This window comes from Lycorma delicatula, chromosome 8, assembly GCF_047948215.1.
Source record: "Lycorma delicatula isolate Av1 chromosome 8, ASM4794821v1, whole genome shotgun sequence".
Taxonomy (NCBI): Eukaryota; Metazoa; Arthropoda; class Insecta; order Hemiptera; family Fulgoridae; genus Lycorma; species Lycorma delicatula.
This window is the reverse complement of record NC_134462.1, coordinates 86,434,719-86,450,777: the sequence shown is the minus strand read 5'-3', so window position 1 is coordinate 86,450,777 and position 16,059 is coordinate 86,434,719. Positions and strand designations below refer to the sequence as shown.

Genomic DNA, 16,059 nt, shown 5'->3' with positions numbered 1-16,059 from the left:
TCAGTGTAAAAGACGTCACATTGAAATGTGTCCTGAACTTGAAGACAGAGGAGTTTGCTCTAAAGGTAAGTCTTGTCCATATCCCCATCCAAAATTTAAAACTTTACAGAAAAAAATAGATCGTGACATTAATTTTAGCGAATCTAAAGAGAAAAGTAATATCGATGTAGGCAACAAAAGTGACATTGAAGGGACTTGTGAAGAAATTATTGAAGATAAAGATATGGAAATTATTGCTAACAGGTATTATTTTGCTTCAGAAAATAATATACAGAATGATCAAATCGATCACTCTTCAGTTAAAAGAAAGTTTGACAACATACATGATGATTCTGCTGGGAGTAACTGGCTTAGAAAACGGCCTAGAATAGGTGATCTGCCAAGCTTTATCCCTCTAAATACTGCTCATTTTACCTGACATGCCAACTTATTCATATTTAATAAAAGAAGAAGACTCATTATTTCTTTTAGTTCTATTTTTACAGAGGCCTAATCCCTGCACTTTTAATATAATTTACTTCTATTATGTATGTTTTTTAACATTTTTTCTTAGTTTTTAATTCTGTGCAAGGATTTAAACAAATAATTTATTAAAATATAAATTTTTAGTTTGTGATTAAAACTTTTTATCTAGTTGTGATTTATTATAAGTTTGTGTATTGGTATAAAGATTATTTGTGTTTTATTTATTTGTGAATTGTTGTAACTAAAAAATGTATTTTTATATTATTTGTAAATAAAATCTTATATAACTACAGTTTTTTTTTTCATTTTTTACTTACCTACAACCCTTAGTAATAGTAATAATTTTTGCCTGTGCTTTCTTGTAAAATCCTTTTTTTTGTAATATATGTACATACTTCTCAAAAATATTTTAATCGTTACTTATTAATTTTAGAAGTGGGTCCAGTTCACTGAAATTAAAGTAATATTCATTCCTCCAAGCCACATTTTCTCTTTCCCCACAGAGAGTTACTATGCAATTAAAATCAACCTTCAGAGAAGGTTGTGTGACTTTTATTGATGTCTCTTTTTTACCTGAGCTGCTTGACATGCTTTTCTGTCAGTAAGAAAACTCTTACTGCAAATACAGTGAAAAGTAACATATAATGGAACCATTACTTTTTTTCTTGAATTAAGGACTGATATAAAAAGAGAAGTGAGTGACAGAAAATAAATTTGCACGTAGTTTTTTTTCACAGTTGCAATTTATTACAATACATTTGCCTATTAACAATTGTTTAATTGAAGAAAACGTAATTTCTCATGCACGAGCTAGATTGTATTGTGGTTTTTCAAAGATTTCCTAGCAAAATCAATCACTCTAATTATCGAATAATTTTTGCCCAGTGCATGCTCAAATGTTTGCAAAAAATCTGCACTGAGTTATCTGGGCTTTAAGTAAATTTGCTGTACTAGTTCTATTTATTTTGAAAGTATAAATTAGCAGCAAAATTGAATCCATGGTATTTAAAGTTGTGACTGGAAAATGCATACTTAGACCCATTGTATTTCTTTCTCTTATTAAATAAATATAATATTTATGCAATAAAATTTTTAGGAAATGATATGAAACAAATATAATTCAAACCGGTAGGTCACTCTGTATTAGTGCTATAAACTCATTTACAGATGGGCATTTCTATTTTGTTTTTATTTCTATTTTAAAGCTTTTTATAAAATTTATTCATGTGAATGTAAGAATGAGTGATATTCAACCCTTAACCTTAAATAGCTTCATTTTGGTCACCACAGGGATATTTCTATAATAAACTTTATTAATTACCGCTAAAACAACTCCAATTAATGACCCTTGAATCTCAGATGTTTTACATTCATCGCTACCATAAAAAGACACATTACTTATGTATTATAAGCAACAAATTAATATATTCTTTAAGGGAAGAAACGGTACATTACATACTTTGTCTCCATTCAAAAGAGATATGCAAGATAATAGATTTTCTATTAACATTATGATAAATAACTTAAATGTAAATCTTTATTATTTGACGTATTGAGTTTAACCAAAAATAACCAGAATTTTTTTTTTTATTTGTATATTTATTTTTTTACAAAAAACCTTCAATCCCCTTAAAAATACTCTCTATTACAGCTAATACATTTGTCCAATCTCTTTTCCATTTTTAAATTTGTCTGTTGTGATGCCCAACACACTGTTTTTTTCAACCATCTTTTAACATGCTGGGCAACCAGGAATCACCATAAGGCATCTCTTTAGTTGGCCCTGCATGTCATGGCAGATGACTACACAGCCACCATCTTAATGGCAAAATGACATCATTATTTTCCTAATGTTTTGACAGTGACAGAGTTTTGTGTTTTAAAAAAAATGGTAATAACCATGCTTAACCAAAACCAACCAAAACATACTATATATATTATACATTACTATACCATACTATATATCAGAAATGAATTTAAAAATGTTAACTATTTCACTTTAAGCTTTAGGTATAAGTAGTAAATTTTAGCTCAACCCAGTGGTCGGTCTAATGTGAACTCATCATTGCAAATCACCTGATTTTGAAGTCGAGAGTTCTAGGGTTCAAAGCCTAGTAAAGGCAAAGTAACTTTTATATGAATTTGAATATTAGATTATGGATACTGGTGTTCTTTGGTGGGTGGGTTTCAATTAACTTTTCATATCTGAGGAATGGTCGACTTGAGACTACATGACTGCACTTCATTTACATATCATTCTCTGCGGTATCTAAGTAATACCATATAGTGGTTACAGAGGTTAAAAAGTAAAAAGAAGTTTCAGTTCAGCAGCATGACATATCATAACTAAAAATTGTTACAGATTCACTTTAGTTGTTTTAATTTGTTATTTTCTCAAAACGTTTCTCTCAGATCTTTCCTCTTAAATTTTAGATTGACTGAATCAACATCAATATTGGTGAATATGTATATTCATATATATATATATATAAATATATATATATATATTTAATTTTAAATTGACAGCCTCATGCTTTCTCAAACTTATTTGGATTCTTTTCCCCTCTAGTCATGTGTACCCTAAAAATTGTAAAAGAGGTGCCTTTAACCATTCCTCTAAATTGTGGTGGTATAAGTAGTCAAATTAGGAAAGAAGTTTTTTATGCAGTAAACCAACATAAGATTTTAAAAGAACTGTATACAAAACAGATATATTTTATAGGCCATTATTTGTTTAATCCTTAAATGTACAGTGTATACTTCTGCAACATAGCAGTTTTTCATTTATTTTTTAAGAAACAGTCCTCATTGCATGCTGTACTTTTGCAATGTTTGATTTTTAGTTTATAATATACTCGCTATATCGCGTGTTTTAGTTTAAATATACTTTTATTAGTCAAGACTATTTGTTGTCTAGTTGAATCAGCGCGTTGAGTTATAGTCATTGGTATTATAAATTCTGGTTTTTAAAAATTAATTATACATTTATTGCAGTTTAATTTAGATATTCAAGTGATGCTTTTAAGTTATTTATTTATTTCTGTCTAGGAAAATCGTGTTTTCTGTTTGTTGTAGTTCTGCAACACCATGTATGAAGTACTATGTATTTTCTAAACTTACATAACCTCAAAGTGTCGTATTCAAGACATTTGCTTTATTATTATTACATGTATTTACAAACATTACTATTTAATTTATTTAAAATAATTATTTATTACTTAAAACATTTGCTGATGACTTCAGAAACAAAATTTTGACTGATGCTAAGTTATAAGTGTGTTTAGATAACATTATTGAAGATGGTTATATTTCAGAGGATAATTTAAAAGATGTTGAAATATTTTGGAACCAGTAGATGTTACTGAGTAACTTACTGGCTCATTAGATGATGCAGGCCTTCCCTCAGTTCCTACTCATCAATCCCACCAGTAGTTCTGATTATCACAATTTCAGTTTTAAATGCTGACAAAAAAACAATTGCAAGTTTAGTGTAGAAGAAAAAGCATTTAAATTACAATGAATCCCAGTTTCAATTTCCGCTATCACATTGTAGAGATGAAATCTTGGAACTGGATACACCACACAGATTTTTAAACTTTATAACTGACTGTTTATAGAGAAGGTCGTCCATGAAACAAATTGTTTTCTGTATAAAAAAACCCTAGAAATTACAAATGTTATGGCCCTGGAAATTAGAAAATTTATTGGAATACTGATATTATTGTCAGTTTATCATTACCCCAGTGTAAGATCCTACTGGTGCAATTGGGATTTTATCATAAAAACAGACTATGACTGTGAACAAGTTTTTAAAAATAAGGCATTTCCTTCATTTTGATAATAATGAGATGCATCTCTGATCAAGTGACCTTAATCATGACTACTTACATAAAATTAGGCCTCTTGTAGAACATTTGGACACAGCATTTTATAAAATACTATTAGATAAAATGTTGCCTGTTAATGAGCAAACATGCTGTATCTAAATACAGCGTTATATGAAGCAGTATAATTCTAAGAAACCTCACAAGTGGGGATTAAGTTATTTGTGCTCTGTAGCACTGCAGGGTTCACATGTAAATTTGAAATTTATTCAGGAAAGGGGAGTGGTACTAGACTACAGGGATAGAAGGTATTGATGTCATTGGCAACACAGTGTTAAAATTGTGTCAATCCAGCAGAGTACCGATCTTATTTTTATACTTTGATAACTATTATACTAACATTCCTTTAGAAACTATTTTAAAAAGTAATATAATATAATGTCTGGGCACTGTACTCCAAAATAGATTGTAAATTACCAGATAAAAAAGAGTTCATGAAACCCAATATACCTCATGATTCACATGAGGAGCAAGTTACGACCTATGAAGATGTTGATTTAGCTGCAATATTGTGGAAGGATAATAGAATTGTCACTTCTTGTCCACATACGTTGGTAGTAAACCACCTCTACAGATATTAAAAGGTGTGATAAAAAATTAAGAAAAAATATTAAAATTTCATGTCGTGATATCATAAAAAAGTAAAAAGTGGGAAATTGAACTTGTGAATGGTTTACCATCTTTTGGACATGGTTGTTATTAATTCTTGACATCTGTACTGAAAAGTAAGTCAAGTTAATGGTGTTAATGATAAAAATATATTAAATATGAAGGAATTCTGTGATGAACTGGCAGAAACATTGTATTGAATTGAGAGGAAGAAAATATAAAGAGGAAGACCAAGGAATAATATTGAACAAAACATAAAAGCAAAAGGACCTACACAATAGATTCCACCAAAGGATGTTAGAACAGATAGTGTTGGGCACTGAGCTGTGTAGTGCAAAAGAAATTGCTGCAAACAACCAGGGTGTAAGGGATTTTTCTGAAAAATGTGGTGTACTTTGCTATAATAACTTAAAAATAACTGTTTCAGGGCATTCCATAATTAAGTTTTGTCATTCTTAAGTCTTCTTTATTGTTAGAATAGGTCTGCGACAGTTAAGAAGTGATGTCTCTGTGACACTTAATAAGTTAAACTTTAAAGACACCTAATGGCAAGTGATAAAATAATTTATCATATTTTAAAACTAGTTTTAATTAATCTGCGTTGTTAAAAGCAATTTTTTTGTTACAATGATTACCAAAGTTCCTAGAGCCTGCAACAGTCAGGCTTCATTGGTACTAATAAAATGTAAACTAACCTATTTATGACTAATTTATTAAAATTAATACAGTTTAATCTATATATTATTAGAAAATGCCTTTTTAGGGCTTGCACAATTACATTACTAGATTTTACTTTAAAAAAAGGTTTTTATTTTTAAAGTCATTGTTTTGTAAAACACGTTCATTCCGAGTACTTGAGGGAACACATTGGGTCCAGTTTACTACAGTTTATGAATGCTTCTTGCAGACATGGAATATTGGAATGACAATATTGAAATTGTTTGCTCACATTATACTTTGCTTTCTTTGATGATCCTTCCTTTGTGCGTATGTAAGATTGACCTCTACTCCTGGGCAGTTATAAATTAAAAAAAATATTGTTTGTATAAAGTTAAAAATGTATTTTTAATGGAATAATTCTCTTGAATGAAGTAAAATAACAGACAAGTTGACATTCTTATGCCTAAAAAATTGTCACACCGATTACCAATGAAGGGGAGTTCCAAGAGCCTGCTTGTAACTTTTCTATCATGTGTAAAAATGTGCATTTTTCATATTTTTTTTTACCTTTTCCACTAAAGTGAACTGTTTTTGACACATAGCTTAGAAGAAATGGTTTTAAAATAAGTGGTTCCTGTAAAATCGATAAAATTGCAAGGTGCAGTTAGTTGGAAACTCCCCCCACCATTGTTAGTCTAAGGGTTTACTAATAAGTTATCTACAAGAAAATAATGAATGTATGGTTCTTCCTGTTTTATATTACCATTTAGTATAAGTAGAGAACATGTGACAGCAAAGCTTTCTAATAAGGAATGAAATGTAGGACCCTGAGTGCATGTTGTACCACATCTACAACATAATTTTTTTTAATAAAAAATGCCATTTTAAAAACCATAGAGGAGCAACCCTGCATTTTTGACATTCTTAACTGCCATTATAATCACAGAGAAACTATATTTTGCTAACATTAAATTGCAAAAAACCTATAGCATGAAACTTATCACTATAGTAATCATGTGTTCAAGAAATTAATTTCTGATCAGCTAACTTGGAGTGTTATGCTGGTTATATTTGGCTGCTATGACTAGTCAAAATAAAGAATTTGAGTGGCTGAAATATAGTTTTGGCTTCACTTTAATTAAAGTGAAGCTCTGGAGGCCTATTTAAAGATGTGGGTTTTGTTTAACCAACATGCCGCATTTCATTTGTTATAACAATGTTATTAGTCACCATGGGAACTTTTAATGTAGTTTGTTAACAAATGATGACAATGAAATTTTTATATGTATTTTTTCATTTGTGGAAATTGAATTAACACATTCGCTCCCATATGTCTAATATTTACACACACGTTTCTGTGCAGCCATTTGTATATATTTTATGCACATCATTTTTCCACTCCCCAAATGTCATTAACTTTATGCCTGGCCCAAAAATGTCCAATTGTCTCACTGCATTGGTGGTGGATGTGGTAGTATGTAAATACTTAAAAATTATCTAATTTGCATTCAGCATTTTTTATAGGGTGTGTGAAAATACGATACACACGGGTCTGGATAGAAATGACAGGTTTGAGTGGTTAGTAACAATTCTAAAAAATTATAAATTTACATTTTATTTTCACCTGTGCCCTAACAATAGTAATAGCTTTATAACAAACAATTTATGAGAAATGACCTTTTAAGAAATTTAGGATAATATATAATGGAATAAATATGCACTATACCTAAAAAAAAAAAAACAAATAGGCTATAGAAACCAAAATAAAATAATGGGCTTGAAACCTAACTAAAACAATTCCATTAAATTACTTAAACAGTTACACAAGGTTTTTGAAGTCTATATGCCTACTTGCCAGACATTTTTGGCACTGATATGTGCTTCTTGAAAAAACAGTCCAAACACATATATTGGTTAGGACACCTATTACATATTGTTTTCATTTGTGGAGATTTACTTGTAGATTCTTTTCTTCCAGCACGAGCAGCAACAGAGGCATAGCAAAGGAAGGACCTACCCCTAGTTTGTGTTGAAACAAGTTTATGACTTGCAACTTGGATGTTTTTCTGTAGCAATGTCATGACGTTCAACAAGTAGGTAATGAACAATTTTTTCTCAAAATGAAACAATGTCAAGTGGCTTCAACTGTTAAAATCCCTTGGGCCAATTGTAAAGTTATGTTTTCGAAGCCCAGGAGCGAAAGTGTTTAAGTATCATGATAATGAAAGGTATATAATAAATAATTAGCAATATTAGTCAAGTTATTACTCTTATTTATTTATAACATTTTCTTGATTTGTTTTCACAATTTCATATGCCACCGAACAGAACAATTCCCTGAAAAAAACAAAATGAAAGTTTTAAGTTCAAATTTAATTTACATTTATAATCTAATGTAAAGTATTGTGTAATTCCCAGGTTTATTATAGTATATGATACAACTTGTTCTATAAAACAAACACACACACACACACACACCTGTTAATCTAAAATGTTATCTGTAAACTTTTGATTAGCCCAGGCTATCATTTGATTATAGAGTAAAAATTTTAAAGAAAAATCCCTTGGGTATAGTATACCCAATTTAATTATTAAAAATAGCTTTTGAGGTGTTATAGATCTATTAAAGAAAAGATGTGTTGAAATTTTCTCCATGAACATTCAACTGCTGTAATTGGAAGCAAATTAAGCATGAAGGAAAATAATAAAAAATCATCTGTTGTGGAGAAAAAAAATAACAACCTTCAATCAAATTATTTTGATTCACATAAATAGAATATACTAACTATTCAAATATTAGAAAATACACCTTCAGAATATTTCCTAACTGACATCAGAAAATAACTTTTTATATGTTTTAAGCAGACATTCTTGAAATGGATTTGAATGATTCCATATTGCCGATATATAAGTCTGATATTTAAATTGTATTCATGAGAAAATTGATTATAAAATTTAATGTAAAAGGTTATATAAATTACTCAACTCTAGAGGGCCTAGCTCATTCTTGGCAGCACTCTTTTTACATTTTAGGTCTGAACTTTTATTAATTTTATCAAGGCAAAGTTTTCTCAGTTAATAATAAATACAGATATATTTTATTATATGGTAACATTTCTTTGCAAAACTATTCATGTTTTTAATTAAAATAAAACTAACAAAATGTGAAAACACATCTTTTTTTTATTAACTTCAAAAAACCTTATTTATAATAAAATAAAAGGATATTTTCACCTTAATTTAAGTTTAAAAATTTAATGCCTAATTAAAGATTAGTAAACTCTTAGTTTATTTAATTCTATTAACTTCAAAAAGTCTAATGAAATATTTAGAAGTATTAGTTTTAATTTTGTGTGATTACTTTTACTTTTTTTTAAAAAAAAGATTACTTTTACTTTTTTTTTAAAGTAAAAATAATATACAGTGTATCTAAAAGAGAAATCCTTTTTGTAACTGCATTTGCATCTGATTTATCATGAATTCCAACAAGCTTAGCTATAACTTTTTTTCAAATTTTCTTACAGTAATAGGCTTTTAATGTCCATATTATACATTCAGTCACATGGTTGGATTATCTAAGTAGTATTAAAAGGTAAGAAAATTATTTTTATGTTTTATAAAGACAATTTGTTGGAATGTGCTGTGCAGTTGTCTGCTAATAGGACAATCGCCTTAATTCTGGATCCAACGTAATTAATTAGTTGTTAAAAATAAAACTTGTCATCCAAGCATTAGCACTAAAAAAGTACTCAAGATGCAAATTTTAAAGCACTGTGGGTATTTAGTTTTGCCAATAACTAAAAGATCTAAAAGATTTTCTTTATTCATATTGGTACAACAAAGAACATTGGTACAACATGCACTTTTGAAGTTTTAAATTCTTTACAGGTTTCATTTTGAACAAATAGGTTTGTCAGGCATTGCACAAAAATAAAGACCAGTTTCATCTGCATTATAGATATCCTGGGGTGAATATTTAGTAATAATTTTTGACTATTTCGTTTTTATCCATTTACTAGCTATTGTGAAATCAGAACTTTATTCTTCACCATGGAGTTGTTCATAGATTATATTCTCTCACCTCTTCCATCTGTCAATTGCAGTGAAAAATTGTTTGCCTATAGTTTGAAACATCAAGTGAATGAAAAATATCAAACTTGAATCAAGAATCTTCTTGATGAAGACATCAAGAGTCCTGCATCACCAGGGATTTATACTAGTGACCACATAATCACTAAAATTATACTTAAAAATTAAAATACTTCATTTGAAAAAAATACTTAGAAGAAAATTATGATTAAAATTTTTTATTTAATAATTTATTTGTAAAACTGAATTTAAATCTGTCTTGCATTGTCACAAAATATAGTGATCAATGTTGAACATTTGATACTAATGTTTTAGTATTTTATATTGATTTTAATCTGTAAAATATTAAAATATTAAATTACCTTTTCCATTTGTTCAGTGATGCATTTTTTTAAAGAGCTTCCTATTTCACATATATTGTTTACATCTGGTTTAGCTGAAAATAAATTTATATATTCATACATTTGCATGACAAAATGAGGTTACAATTTTTTTTAAATACATCTAAATATGCTTCCAGAACATTTTTGCAGAATTATAATGAATTTTATATTAATAAATACAACTCATACTATCATTTTTTTTTTAAATTCAAAAACAGTACTTTTAAGTTTATTTAAAAAAATTTAGAATGTTTAAGTTTACAAAAAACAAGCTTTTGCAGACCTTGTTGAAGAATTCTGCTGCTAGAGTATTCATCTAGTTATTAACCCAACTACCAACTTTACATTGGTTTCAGAATATTTTGTATTTCAGACAAACCCTCAAGATCAAAATCATTTGTCATCAAATCTGTGCATTGTGAATGGTCAGAAATGTATCATCCAAAGCTGTTGTTTGACCAGCAGAATGATGTATATTGTTACAGAGTGGTGTTTGTTTTGTTTGGCCTGTGAAACTTTGCAATTTTATGGTAAATTATGATGTATTATAGTTCCAATTTACTTAAATTCTATCCCAAAACACTATTACCATTATTAATTTAGTAGTAACTCCTTGAATTATTTTGGATTGTATGTGTGAATATATGTGCATCAATCTCTTTCAATGTCTTTCAGCAGTGTCGCTCAATACATTATTACCATAAATGTAATACAATCATTAATGGAGGTCAGTGCATTGTTCTGTTAAAAAAACCACTAACTGTGAACATCTCGCAGCTGGCAGTAGTAAGAATGACAGGTACCATGTTTCAATGACTGCTGTTTTATTCACAACAGGTGGGTAGTAAGTAAGCTTTGCAGATGATTATTGTACAGCTTGCAATGCTCCCTCCTCAAAAAATGTATTGTGATATAATTCAAATCACAACTATTACCCAAGGCATGCAGATGGTTGGATGGTTCTTCATAATTAGTCTTGAATGAGTCCTCTCATCTCAAAGTTGAATCTTGATGGATTACTGTTGTTAACCCTAGGTACACATGTATTGTACCTAGTACATGTATTGTATGTTTAGTACACATGTATTGTGCTGGATTTTTGCCTGTGTTGTGGACCAAAATATCATGTTTAAATTATTTATTTAGTTATGGTGGTTAGCAGTGTATTTGTAAAAACCAACATCATTATAACTTGGTGAGTATGAAGACACTTCATCTGACATGATTGAAAAAATTGAACTGAACAGATGAAGGATCTTTTGATGTAGCCACTTAAGACTCTGAGCAATTGATTTGCAGCTATTAGAATAATTCAATTTCTCATTGCTAAATAGGAGAATAAAATTCTATGAGAACAACAGCTTTTATAATAATTAAGAGCATTGTTAGAGTTTTCAGAGAACTGAAGTCGATTAAAAAGTTAAGTAGTGGTGTCCTTTTGATACAGATTAATAGTGTGCATAATGCAGCTGTAAATGTTTAGGATTGAAGTTTATAAAAGTGGATACAAAGAAGAATTACCTAATTAATCAGTATCATGTGGTTGTTGAATTTCACAAAAGGGGAACAGTACTCATTTGCCATTATTAACACTGATTTTAAGTTTTTCTTTTAGTTGCCAACTTCATGAGGAATAAAATTCACCTATGTGACCATCCAAGTACAATTTTTGTGTCAACTGTATACAGCTTTCAATGCTTGGGATATAGCCATGGCAAGTGATAAAATAATTTATCATATTTTAAAACTAGTTTTAATTAATCTGCGTTGTTAAAAGCAATTTTTTTGTTACAATGATTACCAAAGTTCCTAGAGCCTGCAACAGTCAGGCTTCATTGGTACTAATAAAATGTAAACTAACCTATTTATGACTAATTTATTAAAATTAATACAGTTTAATCTATATATTATTAGAAAATGCCTTTTTAGGGCTTGCACAATTACATTACTAGATTTTACTTTAAAAAAGGTTTTTATTTTTAAAGTCATTGTTTTGTAAAACAAGTTCATTCCGAGTACTTGAGGGAACACATTGGGTCCAGTTTACTACAGTTTATGAATGCTTCTTGCAGACATGGAATATTGGAATGACAATATTGAAATTGTTTGCTCACATTATACTTTGCTTTCTTTGATGATCCTTCCTTTGTGCGTATGTAAGATTGACCTCTACTCCTGGGCAGTTATAAATTAAAAAAAATATTGTTTGTATAAAGTTAAAAATGAATTTTTAAAGGAATAATTCTCTTGAATGAAGTAAAATAACAGACAAGTTGACATTCTTATGCCTAAAAAATTGTCACACCGATTACCAATGAAGGGGAGTTCCAAGAGCCTGCTTGTAACTTTTCTATCATGTGTAAAAATGTGCATTTTTCATATTTTTTTTTACCTTTTCCACTAAAGTGAACTGTTTTTGACACATAGCTTAGAAGAAATGGTTTTAAAATAAGTGGTTCCTGTAAAATCGATAAAATTGCAAGGTGCAGTTAGTTGGAAACTCCCCCCACCATTGTTAGTCTAAGGGTTTACTAATAAGTTATCTACAAGAAAATAATGAATGTATGGTTCTTCCTGTTTTATATTACCATTTAGTATAAGTAGAGAACATGTGACAGCAAAGCTTTCTAATAAGGAATGAAATGTAGGACCCTGAGTGCATGTTGTACCACATCTACAACATAATTTTTTTTAATAAAAAATGCCATTTTAAAAACCATAGAGGAGCAACCCTGCATTTTTGACATTCTTAACTGCCATTATAATCACAGAGAAACTATATTTTGCTAACATTAAATTGCAAAAAACCTATAGCATGAAACTTATCACTATAGTAATCATGTGTTCAAGAAATTAATTTCTGATCAGCTAACTTGGAGTGTTATGCTGGTTATATTTGGCTGCTATGACTAGCCAAAATAAAGAATTTGAGTGGCTGAAATATAGTTTTGGCTTCACTTTAATTAAAGTGAAGCTCTGGAGGCCTATTTAAAGATGTGGGTTTTGTTTAACCAACATGCCGCATTTCATTTGTTATAACAATGTTATTAGTCACCATGGGAACTTTTAATGTAGTTTGTTAACAAATGATGACAATGAAATTTTTATATGTATTTTTTCATTTGTGGAAATTGGATTAACACTTTCGCTCCCATATGTCTAATATTTACACACACGTTTCTGTGCAGCCATTTGTATATATTTTATGCACATCATTTTTCCACTCCCCAAATGTCATTAACTTTATGCCTGGCCCAAAAATGTCCAATTGTCTCACTGCATTGGTGGTGGATGTGGTAGTATGTAAATACTTAAAAATTATCTAATTTGCATTCAGCATTTTTTACTACCACTAAATGAAAGATGTTAAGCAAATAACTCAACTTTCCTTTCGGTTCTTCTTGTTGCTCCAATAAGTTTTCATTCTTTCTGAGAAAGCTTCTTTATGCTCTTCTGACCACTTTGGTGTATAATATTTTTGTTTTGGTTGCTCTGATGTAACTTCCCATTTGTTTAATTTGTATCTGAAGGTGTCTCTTTCTAAAACTTCTGTTGGACTTATGTTGGCGTTTTTTAGGTCTTTTTGAAGTTTGTCCATCCAAGGTGTTGAGTTCTTGAGCAAGGTTACATATTCTATTACCCTTTTTGTCAATCGATTTTTTGGTAATCTACTGAGATTACCGAAGAATTTCATTCGTCTTTTCTTAATGACAATTTCGATGTTTGAATACTATTCTGTTGTTTTGACTGATTGTAGTCTGCAACCATCTTGGGTATATTTTGCTCCTAGGATTTTTCGAATGATCTTCCTTTCTACTTTTTTAATTTCTTCAAGTTCATGTTTTCTGTTAAGTGTCAAAGTTTCACTCCGTAAAGGACTGCTAGTTTTATAACTGTGTTGTAATGCCGGCGTTTAGTCTGTCTTGACATACATTTTTTGTTGTAGGTGTTGTGAACTAACCCTAGTGCTTTTTGGAGACGATTTTGTTGTGAGATTTTTTCAAGGCCTGTTAGTTTGATGGATTCCCCGAGGTATTTAAAGTATGTGACCCTATCGATTTAACCGTATTTTGTTTCAGACTTGTGATATCTGTCTTTGTACATAAGAATTTAGTTTTCTCGAATGAGATCTGCAGTCCCACTTTTTCTGCATTTTCTTTAAGTATCTCGAGCTGTTTGACAGCAATCTCCTCATCATCGGTCGATATTGCCAGATCATCCGCAAATGCGAGTATGGTATGTAGAGGTTGTTTTTGGGAAAGCCCAGCCAGATTGCTTTTCAAAACTCACATTTCTTAAGTTCGTTCTCCCATTCTTCCATAACTTTTTCAAGGACAATACTAAACAACATCGGAGAAAGTCCATCACCCTGTCTCCCACCTGTATGAATGTCGAAGGGTTCTCAGATTTCTCCCATAAATTTAACTTTAGACTTTGTGTCAGTTAGTGTTTGTTTTATGAGTTCTCGAGTTTTAAATTATTAATTGATTTTTTTGAAAATCAAAAAAATGATCGAACTATTTTTGACATTTTTAAATGGTACTCTACAGTTTTTTAATAATGTAGTTCTGAAATTGGAAGCTAATTCTATCACAGCAACAGAAGCATATCAGACATATTCTGAATTAATCTGTCAACTTCAGGAAAAGAAACCCACAAATTTATACCATCTTCTGCCAAAGAAATGTTATGCACTCTAAAAGAAAATAATGATGGTCAGGAACAAAAATTCTTCTCAAGCGTAGACAATTCCTATAATTCTAGTATCCAATATTTAGTTGTGGAGAACCAGTTTTGATAAAGTTAGTTAGTTTCAGTGGATAAATTTACGAACTGAAAATACCTAATCTGATTTAGAAGAGTGCACAATTTGTTTATGAAATTATAAAAGATTTCACAAATATTGATGTTTTCATGAAACCAAAAACATTTTGTTCCTTTCAATGATAGATAGAATTGTTATGCACTACTAAAATTCCACATACATCATCATTATCCACCACTTTCTGTAAACGGATGGGGATGTTTGCAACAAACTTTGGCAGATAATCCAGCGGTACGTTTCTAACAACTTGGTGAATTCGCTCCTCCAATTAATCAAGAGTGTTTGTTTTTGTGCAATAAAAAATTCCTCTTCCCCCCACTAGAAGAAGACGTCGCAGGGCATTAGGTCAAGACTCCTTGCTGTCCATTCAAGGGGTTCACGACATCCCAACCAGCGTTCTGGAAAGATAATACCAGCTTATTGAAAGATAATTCAAAATCAAAGTCATTGTTGTCATTGTTTTTTTTTTTTCAGTATTGCCTGATTCATCATCGCAGCTTTTGAAACATACATTCACAGGTGGCTCAGGAACTTGAATAATTTCGATGTGAGGTACAGACCTGATTGCAGATTGCAAAGTATATTTTATAGTATGTTTAGATTTTTTTAGAAATTCCAGACACACTTGTTAAACAAAAGTAACAATCGGTTACATGATCCTTTGATTCACACCAAACCATAGATACACCAAATGGCAAAGCTTTCCATGTACTTTTTAGCCGTCCTCTTAAATATACAGAAAAATTAGTGCATACTATATGAGGAGCCCATGTCTTAAACTGATCATCAATTTTACACTGAAAGTACAAATGATTATGCTCTTTTAATTAAAGGTGTACTGTTTTTTCTATTTTATTTTACGATAAACTCACCACGTACATAATAAAAGGCATCCACATCATTTACACAATTCTGAAGCATTATGATACTGCACTGTTATCATTATACTTTATAACTATAAAGTATAATGATAACAACGTTAAGCAATTTTGAAGTAATATTGTTATAAAATGTAATAACTTGTAAAAGTGAAAATAGGTCATTTGGCTGATTTCTGTACCCAGCAGGTGTCTATACCTCCTGTCTTTAAAAAGCTATCTAAAAAATGGAATTTTGCTATCTAAAAATGGAATGTTAAAGTTAA

General features: G+C 30.1%; 1 protein-coding gene and 1 long non-coding RNA gene across 6 annotated transcripts in view; one reads left to right on the top strand and one right to left on the bottom strand.

The window, feature by feature from the left end:
• The window catches only part of ZC3H3 (Zinc finger CCCH domain-containing protein 3), a 37,331-nt gene extending 36,574 nt beyond the window's left edge, over window positions 1–757 (top strand). For all 5 annotated transcript variants that reach the window (XM_075372583.1, XM_075372584.1, XM_075372587.1 and 2 more), the window contains exon 8: window positions 5–757. In XM_075372583.1, coding sequence (XP_075228698.1) covers window positions 5–418 — 414 coding nt within the window. In that variant the 3' untranslated portion in view covers window positions 419–757. The remainder of the gene's footprint in view (window positions 1–4) is intronic.
• Window positions 758–7,874: 7,117 nt separating this feature from the next.
• On the bottom strand, window positions 7,875–10,205 carry LOC142328864 (uncharacterized). Its single transcript, XR_012757374.1, has 2 exons — window positions 10,070–10,205; window positions 7,875–7,955 (listed from the first exon to the last, which is right to left on the bottom strand). It is a non-coding gene; the product is annotated as an uncharacterized LOC142328864 (long non-coding RNA).
• Between the last annotated feature and the right edge of the window lie 5,854 nt (window positions 10,206–16,059).